The sequence below is a fragment of the Prionailurus bengalensis genome, chromosome A1, assembly GCF_016509475.1.
Source record: "Prionailurus bengalensis isolate Pbe53 chromosome A1, Fcat_Pben_1.1_paternal_pri, whole genome shotgun sequence".
NCBI classification, from domain to species: Eukaryota; Metazoa; Chordata; class Mammalia; order Carnivora; family Felidae; genus Prionailurus; species Prionailurus bengalensis.
The window spans coordinates 22,353,203-22,374,833 of record NC_057343.1 but is presented as its reverse complement, the minus strand read 5'-3'; the positions used below and the strand labels follow the sequence as shown (position 1 = coordinate 22,374,833).

At 34.2% G+C, this 21,631-nt stretch overlaps 1 protein-coding gene across 1 annotated transcript in view; it reads left to right on the top strand.

The window, feature by feature from the left end:
- FNDC3A (fibronectin type III domain containing 3A) overlaps nt 1-21,631 on the top strand; it is a 144,527-nt gene that overhangs the window by 12,038 nt on the left and 110,858 nt on the right. Inside the window, 1 exon segment of the mRNA XM_043578439.1 lies at nt 10,797-10,934. Coding sequence (XP_043434374.1) covers nt 10,836-10,934 — 99 coding nt within the window. The 5' untranslated portion in view covers nt 10,797-10,835.

Below are 21,631 nucleotides of genomic sequence, written 5' to 3'. Positions count from 1 at the left end.
TTTTTCATCAAAAGTGCCTTTGAAGTCCATTTTAACCAGATTTTCATGTTAGTATTAAGGTGTGATTTTGTAGTGGAGGAACTAGGGCTTTATCTCTTGAGTGCTTAATTAAATTGTGTTTAGGGGCTCCTGGGTGGCTCAGTCGGTTAAATGTCTGACTTTGGCTCAGGTCATGATCTCTCAGTTGGTGAGTTCGAGCCCCACATCAGGCTCTGTGCTGACAAGCTCGGAGCCTGGAGCCTACTTTGGATTCTGTGTTTCCCTCTCTCTCTGCCCCTCCCCTGCTCACGGTCTGTCTCTCTCTGTCTCTCAATGGTAAATAAAGGTTAAAAAAAATTTTTTTAATTAAGTTGTGTTTAGTTTATCTGGCAATGGAGAGTAATGGCCGTGACTTTCAACCTTTCCCTCTTTTATTAAACCTCTGTTCACTTACGTGGGATAAAAGACGGAGGCCCACCCATTCTTCAACTTCCACCTTTCCAGTAGACAAGGAATTAGAGAATAAGATAAGTTATGGTAAATTTGTTGCTGACAATCTGTATAAATTGTCACTTACCTTATAAGGAAATGAAATATATATTTTGTATGTAAAATATGTATTTGCTCTATTAGGTTAAGCCATATAAAATTGTTATTTTCATATTTTTTACCTTAAAAATGACAATTTTTTCAGGTGATTACCTTAAAAAATGATTTTATATGGTTCAACCTATTACAGAATTATGCCCTGTAAACACTGCCCTATGTGTAAAAATACATTATTGCACTTAGCATGAAAATATGTTGTAATTTATTTAAATAACATAAGTTCATAAACAGCAGATTGCTGATCAAATGCTACCATATGAGCCAAATTGGAAGGTCTATAAATACATCTACTTACGCAACATGGTTAAAGTAATAAGCCAAAAATATGGTTAATGTATATATGCATCATTGTACATTATTGAGTTAATCAGCGTTCTCCAAAAACTAAGTTGAATATGGGAATGATAAAGGTAAACATGTAGTAATTTATAAATAAAAGTTATTGAACTTGAAAACCATGACCGATTGAAAATACCACAAAAACCAGTACAATTGAAGAGAGCACTGATGATGGATAAACAGATAATGAAAATTATCTTCCTTCAAATTGTGGGAATCCTTACTGTGTTGCATGGCAGCTAAATGTCTTAGTAGAACCCTGAATTAGAGGCCCAAGTAATCTTTTGAAATGTACTAATTTTACTTTGTAAATAACATGTTTTAATAGCAAATACGAGCTCACTCTGCAGGCTGTTAGTAACACTAAGTCTTACACAGAAATAAAAGCTAAAGAATTGTGGTCATTTGCCCAAAATATCTGTGAAAAGAACATTGATTTTTCTTTTAGTTCAGGACATATCAAGAGCACATTGCCATTGGTGAAGCCTGGACCATACTTTTAAAAAATTGTGCTTTTAAAGCATAGTCATTTGGTTTTTACCTGTGATAAATTCATTCACCTTTCTATTGTCTATTGGGTATTTTAAAAATTAAGAGTAGGGAATTTGGTTCCCTGTCAAGAAGAACGGAAAGGGAATGAATTTACTCTTCTGCCTGAAACAACTTAAAAAAAAAAAATGATGAAACAGTATTACTCAAGATGTTAGATATCAGGCCATGAAAGAGGGAAAACAAGGCAAGCCCTATTATTGATACCCTTATTACTACCTAGAGAAAGTTTCTGGGGCATGGCACAGGGCAATCTGAATTAATGGAACTTGCAGTCAAAGGAGACTAGATTATGCAGGAAAGAGTACCAGAGAGGAAAGAGCTACATAGAATAAGGAAGGACCTCAAAGATCTGGAGAGGATCCCCCTTGAGCACTTAGTACTGGTAAATGCATATGTGTAAGGAAGCTACTTCAGGTTAGAGAAAGACCCATCTAAAAGGATTCTATAGAACAGCATCCAGACTCACACAGGGCCAGAAATAGTACTTCTTTGCATCAGCCAGAGTAGAAAGCCTGGTAATTCACAGGGTATTTGGTAGAATGCTCTGGAGTATCTTGTTACCTCAGTAGTGGGAAAAAATTAACAAATGTTCTTTTTACCCATCCAGCACAAGAACACAATTCGGTTGTTGCCTAAAGCATGACCCAAGTCACTTAACAACATCTCAGAGCAAAGCTCAAGGATATTTACAGGAATGCAAAAATATCCAGTAGCCAATAAGATAAACTTTACAATGTCTGACATTCAATCAAAACTACTAAGGCTGTGAAGAAGCAGATAATATGCGGGAAAAATTACGGACTTAAAACTGACCCCGGGGCACCTGCATGGCTCAGTTGGTTAAATGTCCAACTCTTGATTTTGGCTCAAGTCATTATCTCACAGTTTAATGAGTTTGAGCCCTGAGTTGGACTCTGTGCACTGAGCACATTGAGCCTGCTTGGGATTCTCCCTCTCTCACTCACTCTCTGTCTCTCTCAAAATAAATAAATAAACTTACAAAAACTGACCCCAGAGAGATATCATGGTGAATTAGTAGTCAAGAACATTAAAACAGTTATAAATATATTTGGTATGCTGGATAAGGTGGAAGTAAAATTGAACATGTTAAATGGAGGGATCTTCTAGACTAAAATTGTAGTGTCAAGATAAGCACATGAGATTGGATTAATGGGATGCTATACATTACCAAAGAAAAGATGAAGACCTACCAATAAAAATTATCTAAAATGAGACATAAAAGAGAATTATTTAAAAGATGAACTGAAAGAAAAATTGAAGAAATAAGGGCCAAATTTTTTCCAAATATGATAAAAACTGTAAACCAAGAAACACCACATAAGGAAAATGAACAAAATTGTATCAAGGAACATGATAACCAAATCACTTAAAACAAGTGACAAAGAGAAAAAAAAAGTTGAAAACAGCCAAAGAAAAACAGAACAAAGATAAGGGTAAAAGCAGATTGCTTATCAGAAGCAATTTAAGCTAGAAGATAGTGAAGCAGTATTTTTAAAACATTGAAAGAAAAAACTGTCATCTAGAACTCTTTACCAAGCAAAAGTATCTTTCAAAAACAGGCAAATACTTTTTAAACATAGAAAAGCTGAAAGAATGTATTATTAATTAATATTAATATTTAATTAATTAATTAGAATTAAACCATAAGGATACCTGGACCTATAGAAAGGAATGAAGAGCACAGGAAATGGTAATTAATGGGTAAATATATACGATGTTTTAAAATTTTGGTATCTTTATGGGGCGCCTGGGTGGCTCAGTCGGTTAAGCGTCCGACTTCAGCTCAGGTCACGATCTCATGGCCCGTGAGTTCGAGCCCCGCCTTGGGCTCTGGGCTGATGGCTCAGAGCCTGGAGCCTGGTTCCGATTCTGTGTCTCCCTCTCTCTCTGCCCCTCCCCCGTTCATGCTCTGTCTCTCTCTGTCTCAAAAATAAATAAACGTTAAAAAAAAATTTTTTTTTTAAATAAAATTTTGGTATCTTTAAAAGACTGTTGACTTTAATGTAAAAGTGATAATGATTATAGGGTTTATAACATGAGGAAATGTTTAACAGCAATAGCACAAAGCTCAGAAAGGGAGACGTTGCAGGTGTATTGTTAACAAGGTTCTTATACTTATACCTGAATTAGTATAATGTTACTTGAAGTTAGTCTTTGGTTAAAGATACATATTACAAACCCTAAAGCAACCAGTAGAGTAAAAAAGAATAAATAATAGACTGTAAGCCAACAAAGATAAAGATATAATAAGAATAATGGGACTAAAGCAGATAAATAAGAAAAAGAAATAAAGAACACATGTACATTTAAACCTAACCATATCAATAATTATATTACATATGAATGGTCTAAATACTATAATACCATAATTAAAAGGCAGAGATCATTGGATTAGATTTTTTTTTTTTAAATCTAGACCCAAATATATAGTATCTACAGGAAACTTACTTTAAATTTAAAGGTACATAGAAGTTAGTAGCAAAAGGATGAAAAAATATACCATGTTAACACTCCCCAAAAGAAAGCTGGAGTTACTGTATTGCATCAGAAGTTATATTTCAGAACAGAGACTATTATTACATACAGGGATAAGGAGGGTCATTTCATAATAACAAAGTAATTAAAGCCTGGATTAATCATAGTCTTTTGAATGGTTAAGAATTGTTGAATTTTGAGGGCATCTGGGTGGCTCAGTTGGTTAAGTGTCTGACTTCAACTCAGGTCACGATCTCACAGCTCGTGAATTCGAGCCCCGCATCAGGCTCTGTGCTGACAGCTTGGAGCCTGGAGCCTGCTTCAGATTCTGTGTCTCCTCTCTCTCTGCCCCACCCCTGCTTGTGCTCTGTGTCTCTCTGTCTCTCAAAAATAAACGTTAAAAAATTTTTTTTAATTATCTTATTTTTTTCTATTTGATATCTGTCATTTAAAACTATTGATCACGCTATCTTTTCCTACTATCCTTTTTCCTTATTTCTATGTGAATATAAATTTCTTTCATAATTAAAAAAATACAACTTCCTTTGTGTCTTGATAAAAGTTCACATTGAGATGTGGAAATTTAAGTGAACCAAAATTATACATGTAATTAATAACCTATATTTAAGAGTCATTTTTCTGGAGTATAGTTAACATCAGTGTAATTGAAAGAATTAGTCTGGGGAAAAATATAAAATAATAACATCTCATTGTTAAATAAAATCTAGAAAATATTTGTTGTAGGCTTCTGATAAGAAATGATAGGATGATTTTGCAGAGTGAGTCCCATGACTTTCATCTCAGGAAATTCCACTACAGGTGATTTAAAGTGTTTTTTATAAATATAATATAGTCAAGTTTGGAAAGTAAAAAAATCCAAAAGTTAAAAAAAATAAAATAGAGGTCTAATTTGGAAAAATACATGTTAGTATATCAGTTTGTAAGATGAATTAATTTGGATAAAGTCCAAGCTCAAGCAAAATTAATGACATATGACGGTCAGTAAGCCAAATATAATTGTAGTTGGCTAGGGCTTTACAAGCTAACTGTTTATTTTTAAATTGAAATTTTGATGAAAGTGGTATAAGCATATCCACATTATAAAAAATTTTGGCAATAGAGAAAAAATTACCATAATTGCATTGTCTTAATACAGTTGCTACCGCAGTATTTTTTACTTAATGCTTTTTCATATGTATATTTTCAAGTACTCCTAAATTCTGGATTTAAATATGATACTCAAACTCTTTGGAGTATGTAATAGTTTTGTGATTTCAGATATGGCCTTACAGTCCTATAATTTATAGTTGCATTGATTTAGACAAAAGACCAGAAAAACACATTGGATATTTTAATCTAAACGTACATACTTTTCGGAGCGCCTGGGTGGCTCAGTCGGTTAAGCGGCCAACTTCATCTCAGGTCATGATCTCGCGGTCCGTGAGTTCCAGCCCCGCGTCGGGCTCTGTGCTGACAGCTCAGAGCCTGGAGTCTGTTTCAGATTGTGTCTCCCTCTCTCTGACCCTCCCCCATTCATGCTCTGTCTCTCTGTCTCAAAAATAAATAAACGTTAAAAAAAAATAATAAATGTACATACTTTTCCTTTGGACCTCTCATGCTGTGGCTGTAATCCAAGTATGATCCTGCTATGCATTTTCCCATAAATACTTTTTAAACAACTAGAACTGAAGTTTCAAACTCTGGGTATAGCTCATTATTATGAGCTAGCCACCTTAGATTCCAGCAGCAGCATCCTTAAAATAGAATTCAGGTAGAATAAATTGATATGAATAGGGAGTTTAAGGAAGAAAAACTGGCAGAATATTTGAGTAAAAAATTTAATACAGATTTAGAATCTATAATTCTAAATTAGTAGTGACTGAGTGAGAAAGCACAGTACTATATCTAAGTACTGTTATGGACGGAAAACTGAAGCCTAACCCTCAATGTGATAATATTTGGAGGTGGGCCTTTGGGAGTTATTGAGGTTTATGTCCTTTATGGGTTAGTATACTTATAAGAAGAGACTAGAGCTTTCTCTTGGCCGCGTGAGGTTACAGCAAGAAGGTAGCCATCTGCTGGCCAGGAAGAGAGCCCTCACCAAGAACATGACCCTGATCTTGGACTTCCCAGCCTCTAGAACTGTGAGAAATCAATATATGTTGTTTAAGCCACCTAGTCTGTGGTATTTTGATCTAGCAGCCCAAACTGACTAAGACAGTAATGGTTACCAGTGAGTGGAATGCTGCTATAACAAGTATCTTAAAAATGTGGAAGTGGCTTTGGAACTGGGTAAGGGGTAGAGACTGGAAAAAATTTGAAGTGCATGCTGAAAAAAGCCAAGATTGCTTTTAAGAGATTGCTACTGGCAACTGGTGAGAGCTCAGAAAGAAGAGAGCTAAAGAGAAAACCTCCATCTTCTTAGAGAATACATAAATAATCATAATCAAAATATTGGTAGAAATATGGATGGTAAAGGTCATTCTGAAGAGGTCTCAGATGGGAATGAGGAATATTGTCATTGGCTAATGGGGGGGAAAGAGGTGATCCTTATTATAAAAAAGCAAAGAATTTGGCTGAGTTGTGTTCATGTTCTGATGTTTTATGGAAGGTAGAAATTGACAGTGATAAATAAAAGTGGGTTATTTAGCTGAGGATGTTCTGAAGCAAAGTGTTGAAGAAGTATCTTCATTCCTTCTCACTGCTTGTGGTAAAATAGAGAAATGAACTGAAGGAAGGATTTGTTAAGCAAAAAAGGAGCCAGAACTTAAAGATTTGGAAAATTTTCAGTCTATCCATAGTGCAAAGAATGAGAAAGTATGCTCTGAAGAGAACACCAAAACTGTGTTTGACTAGCCTTTTGATAAGGTTTTTAGTGTGGGTGTGGACCATGGACCTAATTATAATTAGCATCTCAACAGAAGCCTGGAAGAGAGATGTGATTATATTAGTGAAACATTGCTTCCTGGGACTAAAGGAAACAGAAATCAGAAGTGAATGCAGGCAGGCTGTGAGCATGTGTTATCCTTCAAGAAAAGGGAAGCAGGACCCCAAAGGTGACTCCTATCATCAGGACTGCTACTCCAACACAGGTCGTCTGTCACCTTTCTTATGTTGAGTAGTTGCCTTCTATTCCTAGTTTGTTGTGTGTTTTTATCGTGAGTACCCCAGAAACTGCCTTCATGCCCCTCCGAGTTCCCATCATTTCTTCTCCAAAGACAATTACCTATCCTGACTTTTAACACATAGATTGGTTTTTATTCTGTTTTGAACTTTCTATAAATAGAGTTACACTGTATGTATTCTGTTTTTCATTCACATTGTATTTGCGAAATTTATGTGTGTTGTTCCCTATTCACTGGTTCATTAATTTTCATTGCTATATAGGAGTCTGTTGGATGAATTAGGTACCATTTACTGTGCAGGGACATTTTAAATTGTTTACAGTTTAGGGTTAGGAAAGAATAGTGCTGCTATATACACTTTCAGGTACTTATCTTTTGATGCACATATGCTTGCATTTCTTTTTGGTAGACTAGGAGTCTAATAACCAGATCATAACTGGATCGTAAAATATTTATATGTTCAACTTTAGTAAATAATACCAAAGTGGTTTCCAAAGTGATTTTATGAATTTCAACTCCCATTACATATGAGTATGACAGTTGTTCCATAGTCTCGCTGATACTTGATGTTGTCAGTCTTTTTCATTTTTATCATCCTAGTGAGTATATGATGGCATTTCATTATGATTTTTAATTAGCTTTTTCCTAGTAGCTAATGAATTTGAGAATCTTCTTATATGTTTATTGGCCTCTTGAATTTCCACTTTTGTAAAGGGTGTATTCAAGTCTCTTGGCATTTTTTTTTTAAATCAATTTGTAGGGGGCCTGTATAAATGCTAAATATGTGCTCTCTTTCAGTTATATATGTTGTAAGTAGCTCCTCTCAGTCTGTCGCTTGCCCTTCACTTAAAGATATTTCTTAAAGAATAGTAGTTCTTAATTGTTCAATGAAGTTCAATATATCATTCTTTTTTTATGATTTAAGAAATCTAATATGTACTCTGTTTAAAAATTCTTTCTCTGTCTTATGGTTATGAAGATATTGTGTATTATCTTTTAGAAGCTTTTTTGTTTTACCTTTTACATTCAGATCTGCAGTCTACCTGGTGTTAATTTTTTAAATACTGTTTAATTTGGCACTAATTAAAATTTCAGACTTAAAAGTTGCAAGAGTAGTACAGATATATCTAGCTTTTCTTCACCCAGATTTCCCAAATGTTAATATTTTATTATATTATTGCTACATAAATTAATATTGATATGTAGATTATAGATATAAATAGTGATATGGAGCCATCTTGTACTTGTATACAAAGGTGATTGTTAAAAATCAGGAATTTTCAGGTCAGTTTTTAAACCACGGTAGCTTGAAATGAGCTATGGGGGAGTATTTATTCCCTGAAAATTAGCAAATGCATCAAATTGTCCCCCCCTTTTTTTTCATATATCTAATGATACCTTATTAGAAAATAAAAATAGATGCATAACTTAAGTGGGTATTTATAGTCACAAGGTGAGATGAAAATGTAGGAAATAGGAATAACAGAATTAGAAGAAATTGAAAGAAAAAGCTGACAGTGTTCTCTACACAGGATTGAAAGGAATATTTATGTTTCTAAATGCATCATTTCAGTTGCATGGCTGTAATTTCTAATTTGCAAGCTTATATAAAACCTTTGCATATAGTGAAATGGATATAGCCATGCAAGAAAGCAATTGATGAATGAAATTTCTGATATGCTAGAGCTTTGAAAAGAATAAAATTAGAGATAACACCTTAAATGGAATGATAATGTTAAAGCAATAGCACGTGGCTTCAGATACAATCTATAATAGTACTATTAGAATTAACTAGAGTTTCAGAAGAAATTTGTGTTTCTTTTTGTAAAGCTTCCATTCCACCTCTTGAAATCAAATTATGGTTATATCTTCAGCATTAGTTTCTAAAGTTCAAGTAATAGTGGCAGTTTGCAGTTTTAGTTAAAGATATTATGTAAAATATTTTAAACAATATAATGACAAAAAGTACTCAGTGGTTTGCTATTTTTTTAATGTACTAATTTTACAAAATGAATTATCTGTAAACTTTCTCTAGTTAGTCCTGTTAACGTCCCTGAGTGTTTCTTTGACATGCAAGAGGGAAAATAGTACATTGTCTCTTTCCTGTCTTACAACTTTTTGCATATTCACAGAATAAAATTATTTGACATGATTTACCCACTGCTTTTATCATACTTTAAAAAATACAACATTACAGGGGTGCCTGGGTGGCTCAGTTGGTTAAGTGTCCGACTCTTGACTTTGTCTTAGGTCTTGATTTCATGGTTCACGAGATTGAGCCCCTCATTGGGTTCTGTGCTGACAGAACAGAGCCTGCTTGGGATTCTTTCCCTCTCTTTCTGCCCCTCCCCTGCTCCCTCTCTCTCTCTCTCTCTTTCTGTCTCTCAAAATAAATAAGCTTTAAAAAAGAAAAGAAATACAGCAATACAGATTAAGCCAGAAGTTAGGTTTTCCCCTTTATATATGTTATATATGTATAAATATAAAATGTGTGTGTGTATATATATGTGTGTGTGTGTATGTATGTTAAACACATTATAAATATGTGTCTTATATGTATATATAATTATAACACATATAATGTGTTTAATGACATGCATTGTTATGAGATAGTATAAAATATTGCTTACTGTGGTCTTCAATATAAAATCTTGATGTAGATACCTATATTGAATATTTTTTAAAAATCTTAACAGTAGTTTTTATATATCTAAGTAGAAATTTGTTTTTAGGTTAAATCCACATGTTTGAGAGTTTCTGCAGAGATTCAAGATTTTAAAATAAATAACAAGAATTTAATGCCTTGCAAAAGATAAACATTTTGCTTGACACTACTGAATTTCAGAATTCTCCAAGCACCCAAAAATGTTTGTAATTTTGCTTTTTAGTATAAATTTGGTAATATTTATGATTAAGCTCAGTTCAGCTTGACTTGTAATTAGCTGACATTTAATATGGTACGTTAGTATTGCTTACATTGAGTCTTTTACTTTTTATATAAGTGATACTATGCAGTTAAAGATTTCTAAATGTATGTGCTTTTCATCACTGACATCACTGATTTGGCTTATTATAAAGTAAGTGTCACCTACAAAAGAATAATAAAACCAGAATGACAGAAGACCAGTGTCAGAGTTTAAAGCTTAAAACTTGAAGGTTTTTATTCTAATCCTCAGCAAAATTTTCTACCATTTTTCTCTGAGGAATTAGTGACAAATCATAATTCTTGTGTAGTTCCTAGGATGGGGTGGGGGGGATTGTGTCTTCAAAATCACCTTCTCTGCTTATAGAAAAAAATTAGTGGTAGAATTGCTCCCAGTCTTTGCATTTTAGTGCCTATGCCATACTAATTATTATCTAGTATTTCATTAGAATAATGGTGGTTAAATAAACATGGTATAGAGATGGAAGGGATAGAGACACAGACATGGAATTTAAATAGAAGCTTCTCATGTCTTGGTTCGACTATATCTTAGTTTATACTGTCTGCATTGACATACAGTTGATTAAGTTGTAAGAAATGTATTTCTTTAAGTGGTCTATTGACAGAAAAAAGTAGTTAACAAGAGTATTACAAAATTTCCTTTGACAAGAATATCTTTTTAGGTTAAAGAATGAGATAAATCTTGAATGTATTATATTTTAATATATTTTTGAGGATGTACACACCGATGGCTATATATTTTTGTTTTTCAGAATTGGAAGGTTATCCAGTATATTAATGTCTTATTGATAATGGCAGAACATCCACCCCTACTGGATACAGCTCAGATTTTAAGTAGTGATATTTCTCTTCTGTCTGCCCCTATTGTAAGTGCAGATGGAACACAACAGGTAAGGACACTGAAATGTTTATTTCCTTATGTCTAGTATGCATGTATTTCTTTCAGAAGAATGCAAAATTTAAAACAGAATGAAACTTCACAATAGTGGGTTCCTGTTAATTTGGATCTTAAACTCCAGTTCAAAATGGTGTTTTGGTTTCATAAGACAATGAAATAATGAGACTGTTTTTGAAGTTGCTTCTAATTAATGTTTAAATTCTTTATTTTTTAATTTATTATTCTAATTAATGTTTAAATTTCTTGTGTGTATATTTAGTTGCCACTGAAGTTGTTTTTGTTTTAGTTTAGACAATGTATTAGTCTCTGATTGTTTTTTAACTAAGTTTAACCTTGCATTTTAATGATTATTATAAATCATTACTTCAAATCATTATGAAATCATAACTTAATTATGTGATTAAATGATTGTCTACATCATATAATTATAAAACTGTATCTTCTTTTTCTTCCTGCTCTTCTCTTCTCACCAGACTCCTCCCACCCGAAAGCAAATACATAATTCCTGAGAGCTGGTGTATTTTTTCCCCAACCCAGGGCTTTATAAGTTTTCTAATTTTTTGACTTGTGATTCCCCAGTAATGCTAAACAGTTGGGAGTGATGGGCTTTCATAAGTACCAAGCTTGCACCAAGCAATATGTTTAATTCTCACAACTGCCTTGTATGGTAGGGATTTTAATATTACAGGTGGGGAAACAAAGATGAAAGACATGACGTAATAAGGAGAAGGAACATTTTGAGTGGTCACTGTGTAAAAGACACTGCACTAAGAACTTTATCATCTTATTCTTTCAATAATCCCAAGAGGTAGGTAGGTTGAACCAAATGAATTTTAGACAGTCTCAAGATCACACAAAGCTTTCGATCCTAACCATTACTCCTTCTGCTTCCTTGGGAGATTAAGAAAATAATAGTCACATTTTGTTAATTTACAAACTTAGTATCTGTAGTGGACAATTAAGATTTGCTTTCAAGATAAGAAGCTACTTTGTTAACCTTGCTATTGAAAAATCAAGAGCAATTGACTTGGGTTCTGAATTTTTCTGGTTTGTATAAAAATTCATGAAAAGTATATCTTGGTTTTAATTTTCACATATACTCAGATGGCTTTTAGCAGAAAGTTCATTTCACTAAGCTTGATTTTCATGGTCAAAGTTAAGTCTGTTAAGATTTTTTTTTTTTTCCTGCAAAAATAATGGATGTGGCAGATATCCATTTACTTTGGGGCTTTGAGAGTATCTTCAGTTATCAGTATTTCTTCAGGCCAGTCATTGGTTTCAAGTTTTTTATAACTTAATATATAAAAGAATCTATTAAGCAGTTAATTACAATTCATTGACATAGTTGCTATAGTGTATAGTCTGTAAAGGGGAAGACAATAGGCCGAAACAAGACTATGATGCTCTTGACTTCTCCAAAAAGGAGATTCTATTGGTAGAATTTTTCTTGAAATCTTGAGGGCACTATCTAGCCTGTTACAGTAGTGGTGTAGTTGGGTATAGAGAAAGGAGCTGGGAATAGAAGAATCAACCAGAGCAGGACTTGAAGGGTTGGTTTGGGGATTAGTGGATCTAGGGGATGTGTTTTTAGGGAGAGTTTGAAAAATAGGTTTCAGGAGGTAGAGTTAAGCCTTAAATTCAAACTAACAGAGTATTGTAATTTGCTAGGGAGAAAGAGATGAGTAGAAGGAGCACTGTACTTGACTGATAGATTTAGATTTGGGTGACCTAAGACAAGTTATTTAACTTCTCTGGGTGTGTTTGCTTCTCTATAAAGTGGAGGTAATAATAGATTGCTTCTTAGAGTGGCTGTAACTATGAGGGTGAAATGAGCCTGAAGGAGCTCAGTAAATGTTTGCTGAATCTGAATTGAAGCACTCAATAAATGTTTAAAAGACTGAGGAAACTCTGTAGACATGCCAGTCAGGACTTAAATCAATAGAGATAGTTATAGTGAGCAGTGGATCAAAAAACTAAGGGATAGTTATGAAAGATATATACTAAAGAGAGTGGACTAATAGCTGTGGTAGAATGTAAGAAACTGAACAAAAGTAGGTAACAGAGATGGGAGTTTAATAAAGTTGACAACAGGCATTTCTTTGTCTTAACTCAGGAACTGATTGGTGTGCCAAGCATGGCCAAGTTAGAGCTTACCTATGGATATGTGATACCACCTGGTTCGTGCCTGTGGTAGAGAAGCAAACTAAAAGACAGTTCTTGACAGAGGGAAGTGTCGTGTACATGCATGATGTTAAAAATTCACAATAACAGAGTATCCCTTGTCTTGACTTTTTGGGGGGAATATTACACTATTTCTTGGGAATATGTAATGGGATGATTTCTGTTCCACCTCTTGAGAGCAAATTAATTTTATAGTTGGCCCTTCATCAATATTTTCTGCTTCTGTATTTGGTAGTATGTCATGTTACAAAGTAGGCCTTTTGGCTCATGAATCATACTAGAAGGAATCCCACCTTAACATCATTGCTACTAGTATTATTTTTAGGGAAGGTATAATAGACATTTATCATTCATTCTGAGTGGCAACATCTGAGCTGTTTTTTGTGTCTGTAGACTCCTCATTCTTCCCCCCTTTTTATTAATAGACTTTTATTTTTATAGTAGTTTGAGTTTTACAGAAAAGTTGAGCAAAGAACTTCTTTCATACCACCTCTTCCACATAGTTTTCCCTATTGTTAACATTTTATATTAGTGTGCTACATTTGGTACAATTAACAAGCCAATATTGATAAAGTTCCACAGTTTACATGAAGGTTCACTCTTGGTATAATACAATTGTATGGGTTTTGACAAATGTATAATATCATATATCACCATTATCGTAACAAATAGTTTCACTGCCCTAAAAATCCCCCCCCTATGCTCTACCAATTCATTCCTTTCTCCATCCCACTTTCCCCCACCCCATCCACCCCTGGTAACACTAATATTTTTACTGTTCCTATACTTTTATCTTTTCCAGAATGTCATTTAGTTGGATTCATAGAGTATGTAGCCTTTTCAGACCATCTTCTTTTCATTTAGCAATATGATCTAGACAGTTTCTTTTTGTGGCTTAATAACTTTTATTTTTATTATTGGATAATACTTCATTCATGAATGTACCAGTTTGTTGATCCATTCACCTATTGAAAGACAGCTTGATTCTTTCCAGTTTTTAGCAACTGTAAGTAAAGCTGCTTTAAACATTCATATGCAGGTCTGGAGCACCTGGGTGACTCAGTCAGTTGAGCATCCCACTCTTGATTTTGGCCGAGATCATAATCTCACAGCCCATGTCAGGGCTCTGTGCGGAGCCTGCTTGGGATTCTCTCTCTCCCTGTCTCTCTGCCCCTACCCTGCTCAAGCACGTTCTGTCTCTCCAAATAAAATAAATAAACTATAAAAAAAATTCACTTGCAGGTTTTGGATGGACATAAGTTTTCAACTCAATGGGGTGAATACCTAAGAACATAATTGCTGTATTGTATGGTAAGCCTATGTTTAACTTTATTAGATATTGCCAGCTTATTTTCCAAAATGGCTGCACCATTGCTCGTTCCCAAGCTTGTGCTTGATTTGAGATTATATCCTTTCCTGATAGAGGAGGTAAAGCATATGTGAGTGCTTGTGCTGTCCTGTTAGCACCTCCAAATCTGCATTTGCATCAAGCACCATGCAATGTTCACTGTTGCCACCATCAAAAGAAAAATTCAGGTATTTTGGTTTCTTATGTGGCTCAGCAGATTCCTTATTTAACTTTACCTTCTCTAATTTCTATTTATGTATCTTCTAAAATGATTGAGTGCATTTAAACTTTGGGTTAAGATCTGTCAAAACTCAGCTTATCTGGCTTTTTTCCCCCAGAATCTTCTCCATTTCATTAACCTTTTTGTTATTGTTATTTTATAGTTGTCTCATTTGTACCTGCAGGCTTTTAATTTATGGAGATGACTGAGTAATAACATGGAGAGGCTAATGCTATTGAAAGAAATTTTTTTACTTCTATTTCCTGAAAGAAGGGGGCACACCAGGGCATGGAGAAAGCTTCAGGTTTTGGTCAGGAGGCAGAAACAAGAGCAAGAGGAAAGGCTAGGCGAAAGCCATTATTGGTGTTTCTGCAAGAAAGGTAAATCAGGGTAGAGTAACAGTTTAGGATTGGCTAGTTTTAATAACTGTGGCAAACAAGAAATAATAAATGTTGGTGAGGATACAGGGAAAAAGAAACTCTTGTGCATTGTTGGTGGGAATATAAATTGGTGCAGCCACTATGGAAAATAGTATGGAGGTTCCTCAAAAAATTAAAAATATAGCTACCATATGTTCCAGCAGTTCTTCTGGGTATTCATCTGAAGGAAATAATCACTAACAAAAAGCTGTCTGTGCCCTCATGTATGGAAACCAAGATGTGGAAACAATCCTAAGTATCCATCAATGGATGAAATGGGTAAAGAAGTTGTGGTATATGTGTTGGTATATACATACATACATACATACATACATACATACATACATACATGAAATATTATTAGGTCATAAAAAAGAAGAAAAATCCTGCCATTTGCCACAATGTGGATGGACCTTGAGGTCATTATACTAAGTGAAGTAAGTCAAACAGAGAAAGACAAATACTGTATTATCTCACTTATATGGGGAATCTATTTAAAAAAAAAACAAAAAAAACACCTTGGATACCTTCCTTAAGTATTTGGTAGAACTTGTTCAGTGAAGCCCTTTGGACCTAGAGTTCTCTTTGACTTAAGCATAGAAACAATGAAGTAAATCAGACTTATGCTATTAATACTTCTGTGTTAAGTTTAGAAATGAGTGTCATTACTGACATAATATTACTGAGATAATCTGTATGTATTTGGTATTTAAGCAATTAAAGTGTTTAAGAGGGGCACCAGGGTGGCCCAGTCAGTTAAGCATCCGACTTCGGCTCAGGTCATGATCTCGTGGTTTGTGAGTTTGAGCCCCACATCGGGCTCTGTGCTGACAGCTTGCTTAGATCCTGGAGCCTGCTTCTGATTCTGTGTCTCCCCCTCTCTCTGCCCCTCTGATGCTCATGCTCTGTCTCCCTCTGTCTCTTAATAATAAATAAACATTAAAAAAAAATTTAAGTGTTTAAGAAAATTTCAGTTTTATGACATTTATGAATTTATAACTGTTTAAGCTCTTACAATTGTGACACGCATTTGAAGTATTTAAGAGAAAATAAATGCATTAATCTTACTAATGCAGATTAAAATGCTTAAGGGGAGCAAACCTGGAGAAAGAAAATATTGTAGTAATAGATAAAAAATAAAACTTGGATTAAGGTCATATTAATGATGCACAATTTGAGAAATATTAGGGAGGTAGAATTGACCAGAATTGAACAACTGGCCAAAGAACAAAACTGAGAGGGTAAAAATTTTCCCAGACTCCTTCTTTGAATATTTAGGTGGATGTCAAGGCCATGTTCACTAAGATAAATCTAATCAGTCAGGATAGGCAAGGTTCCTTCATGGTTACAAACATCCTGTAAATCCCAAGTTTACCAAAAGGCTTATTGCTTACACTACACATCTTTAAGAGGTCATTTGTGGCTGTGCTCCAGCCTATATGTAGAATGTTGATGGTATCATGGCAAAGATAATGGTGACCTACATGCTGACCTCCACCCATGTTTCATTATCCAGTGCAAATCACATGGCAAAACATGTGATCAGTAAGTGGGGAAGGATAATCTTGCCCAAGGGAGAAGCCACAAATATTTGGGAAAATAATAAAATCTTCTAGAATAAGGCAAACAGAAGGAGCAGATTTGAGAGAGTATGAGAGATCTTCAATTGAATTTGAGGTGTTTGGGAAATATATAAGTAGAAATAATAAAAATAATAGCTACCATTTGAGCTCTTTCATTGTGTTACATATTGAGTCAAGTTCTTTACTGACCAAACTATAAACATTTAGTAAATCTTAGGGGTGAGATTACTGAGACTCTAAAATAATAGCTCACACCTTTGTGACAATAATTTTTGGCCTCAGAATTCTAATCCAGACCTTTAATCCTAGAAATTTCATGGCCCAAATTAGTCTTCTAATTGCTCTGTAGCTTTGCCTGCCAAACAAAATAGCTGTTTGTTAATTGTCTCATTCTTAAAAGTTTTTAGAAAGGTTAGAATTTAAACATTAAATCAATCTCTTCTTTCCCATTAGAGTTTGTTTCTCCAGAATGTCTACACCATGCCACTTTCTATGATGTTACATAAGAAAGTCAAATATTTTTTGAAAATGTCAATATTAACTATTAACTTTTCCCTAGAGATACAAAAAGCCTTCCACATAGATACAGATCTGAAAATCTGCTTATATTATGACCTTTTTTATGAACACATAATTTTAAAAATTCTGACATTAAGCCATGCTGCATTGAAAAAAAATCATCTCACTTATTCATGTACTATCTATGTGCAAATTATTGTGCTGGTTCTTGTTGTAAGAAATAACAAAATAAGATTTATAAATTGGGTGTAAATTTTAAGGTAGTCTATTTAAAGAAAAAAAAAGCTTCCTAAAATATCATTTAAAAAAAAGTTACAAAGGGTGTAAACAAACTAGAATTTATATTTGGCACAAAATTTGGCACTGTATCACAGTATTCTTACTGGGACCAATATCATTTCATTTGTTCATTTTTTTTTTTAAACGTTTATTTGTTATTGAGAGACAGAGCGTGCACAGGGGAGGGGCAGAGAGAGAGGGAGACACAGAATTCGAGGCAGGTTCCAGGCTCTAAGCTGTTAGCACAGAGCCCGACGCACGTCTCAAGCTCACAAACCGCGAGATCATGACGTGAGCCGAAGTCGGACGCTTAACAGACAGAGCCACTCAGGCGCCCCTCATTTGTTCATTTTTAAAGTATGTATCTCTTCCTGTTTTCAAAAAAATAAAAATTGGCAAATTATTTCATCTGAGAAGTGAATAGCAACATGCTTTCATATAATTAAAGCTAATACAGCAAAATTATAAGTTAAAATATTAAATATTTTATGGTATTTTAGTGAAATATATATGTATATATTTTATTCTATTGTGAAAGGTCATCAGATTTTAAGGGAACAATATCTTAAGTGAAATATAATGGTCATGGAATTTTGATGGTTTCTACTCTAAAAACAATTGATTTTCTGTTAGATTAACTACTAGATATTCTGGTGTAGTTAGAATAATTCCTAACCCTCTAATTAAGTGACTATAGTTAATCAACCCTTGTGCCCTATAATCCTGTAGGAAATGTTGACTTTTAAGAAATAAAACATTGGGGGCACATGGGTGGCTCAGTCCGTTGAACGTCCAACTTTGGCTCAGGTCATGATCTCAAGGTCCGTGAGTTCGAGCCCCACATTGGGCTCTGTGCTGACAGCTCAGAGCCTGGAGCCTGCTTCAGATTCTGTGTCTCCCTCTCTCTCTGCCACTCCCCCACTCATGATCTGTCTCTCTCTCAATCTCTGTCAAAAATAAATACATTTTTAAAAAAAGAAAAAAAAGAAATATAATTTGGGCTGACATGAGGAGGAAATAAAGAATAGCTTATAAGCAGCACTGAGTAAATAGGGACATTCAAATGAAAACTATCCACAAAATTCTAAAAATTCTTTGCTCTTCTGTAATAAGAGATATTAAATGAAAAGCCTGCTTACAAGGATTATTTTTCTTATGATTTTTCTTGTATGTATTCGCTTAATATAAAGCAAGATTTTTTTAAGGCAAGATCTTTTTTTGTCAGAAATTATAAATAGGTACAAATAAAAGTTGTAGTGTGCATTTTCAATTTGTAACATTTCCCTTTCATTAATAAACTGTAGTGATTATATATATTCAGAGTACTCCTATATAATCCATCACCAGATAGAATGCTCAAGGTTCATATTCCTAAAATGCTTCATTTGTGTGATTTTTCAAAAAATAATATTGAAAATGGGAAAAATATACATATACTCTAAACACATGACAGAAAATATACAAGATATTATAAACAGGGACCCACCCCAGAAAGAAGAGTCTAAATTTTGCCATACACCCTTTTGTACTATTTGAATATTTTTTAATGTGAATTTATCACATTTTCAATAAAAAAAGTTCTATCAATTGAGAAACAGAAAAAGAAGAACATGCAATTTAAAATGTACATGTATATATACATATATATGTATATGTATATATATATCTCACAGGGAAAAAAGGTCTGAACAGATACACACCCATCTGTTCAGTGGTTCTTCTCAGGAGAAAGGGATTGGTTGAAAGAGGTGGAAAGGCAAATTATGCTTTATCTGAACTGCTTAAAGTTTTTGTTAAATTAATTTATTTTCAGAGAGAGAACGAGCTGGGGGGGGGGGGGGGGCACAGACAGCTATGCTGACAGCAGAGAGCCCCATGTGGGGCTCAAACTCACGAACCATGACCTGAGCTGACCTGAGCCAAAGTTGGACACTTAACCAACTGAGCCACCAAGCACCCCTGAACTGTTTAAAGTTTTAAGAATGCTTTTATTTAAGGCCAACATAATCAGAAGAGTGCATAAATCATTTTTGTGCAGCTGCTTCCTTGTATACCTTCCCAGGAAGTACTTCCTCTCTCTTAAGCAGTATCCCCTTTTTCCTCCTCAAACCAAAGATTAATTTAGCCTGTTTCTGAATTGTATATAAATAGAATTACACAATAGGTATTATTTTGTCCTTGGGTTTTTGTTCAACAGTTCGTGTATGAGATTCATCCACGTTACCACTTATAGGTATTTGCTACATAATATTCCATTACATGAATATACATCAATTGCTTCATTCTAGTACTAATGGAAGCTTGGATTGTTTCCAGTTTTTACTGTCACAAATAATTTTTTTTTTTTCATTTTTTTTCATTTTTTTTTTTTTTTTTTTTTTGGGACAGAGAGAGACAGAGCATGAACGGGGGAGGGGCAGAGAGAGAGGGAGACCCAGAATCGGAAACAGGCTCCAGGCTCCGAGCCATCAGCCCAGAGCCTGACGCGGGGCTCGAACTCACGGACCGCGAGATCGTGACCTGGCTGAAGTCGGACGCTTAACCGACTGCGCCACCCAGGCGCCCCTGTCACAAATAATTCTTCAAAAACATTCTTGAACATTTCCTAAGTTTTGGCTTTTTGGTTTTGGTTTTTGATTTTTGGTGAGGTACATGAGGAGAGTCATCTCTCTGGAATAATTTTGAAAATAATTTGTCTAATGAGTTCAAAATTAGCCAACTCACACTGTTGTTTTGTTGTTTAAAAATTATTTTAAAGTAATAATAGTTCATGTTTCCCTCATTTTCTGCCTTCCTTAAAATGTTATCAGAAAAAAATATTTTATGGCCACCATTGATATTTTCTTCCATATTTTAAATTGTCTCTTAAATATTTTCCTCTTGCCTGCTTCACATGGGTAGGTAGGAATCATGATTGTATTGTAATCATGACAAATTGTAAATCTTTAGATTTAAAATTGGTTAGATATGATGGTCATTTCACATATCATATATTTTTAGGAACTTAAATACAGTTCAATTTCACAAGCATTAACTAAGGTAACCACTACTAGATTATGTCATGTAAGAAATACTAAGTACAACACACAGTGTCTGCCCCTATTGATTCACAATTGTTATATTCCTGCCTCCCCCATACATATACAGTATTATAACCCAGTATATGGGTAAGGACTGAAAGTGATATAAAAGCCTTTTCTCATCAAGTATTGCCTTAGAAATACTTAGTTACACTTGAAGAAAGTATTTTCTTTTTTATTTCAACATGGCTCTAAATTATCCATTATGCCTTCTTTTTTAGGAAATGTCTGAATAAAATACTTATAAAGCATCAATCCCAATGTCTCATATGTGTCTATACACATATTATTGAGCACTTAATAGTCTTTATACCTATATAATATTGAAATTGGCATATTATTGGCCACTTAATAGTCTTCATACTTACATAATATTGAAATTGGCATTTTAAAGTTAAAACAGCTGACAAACTTAAGTGGCACATTAATGAGTGCTTAAGGAAAAAAATTTCATGTTAGCTGCAAAGTGGGCCACATACTAGCTATATACAGACAAAGCACCCTATCTTCTTGGGGGTAATTCATGGGACTAATGAAAGATTTGGGGGAAGAAAGTAGGTTGGAACTGTGTTTTGAAGGAGGGAAATTCAAATTAAAACCTCAATGAGGATGTAAAATATTAAGAAATCTGACAATATAGAAAGGCCGTAGATCAGTGTAATCCCTTCTACACTGCTGGGGCAGCCTTTTTGGGGGGAATGATCTGGCAATATTTAATAAAGCTGAAAAGGTGCACATCTAAAATCTAACATACATACTTGTAGATATTTATCCTGCAGAAAATCTTATGCATGTGTATAAGAGTACCTGTGCAAGATTATTCATTGCACTGTGTGATAATAATGAAAGATGTGGACACAATCTAAATATCCATGAGAGAAATGAATAGAATTGGGAGGATTAATACAATGGAATACTATATACTTCTTTGCCTGAATTTATACTATGGATAAATCTCAGTTACAATATTAAATAGCAAATTAGAGATATGTAAAACATGATGCCGCTGATAAAAACTAAGAAACTCACAAAATGATGGTATATACTAATAGTGGATGTA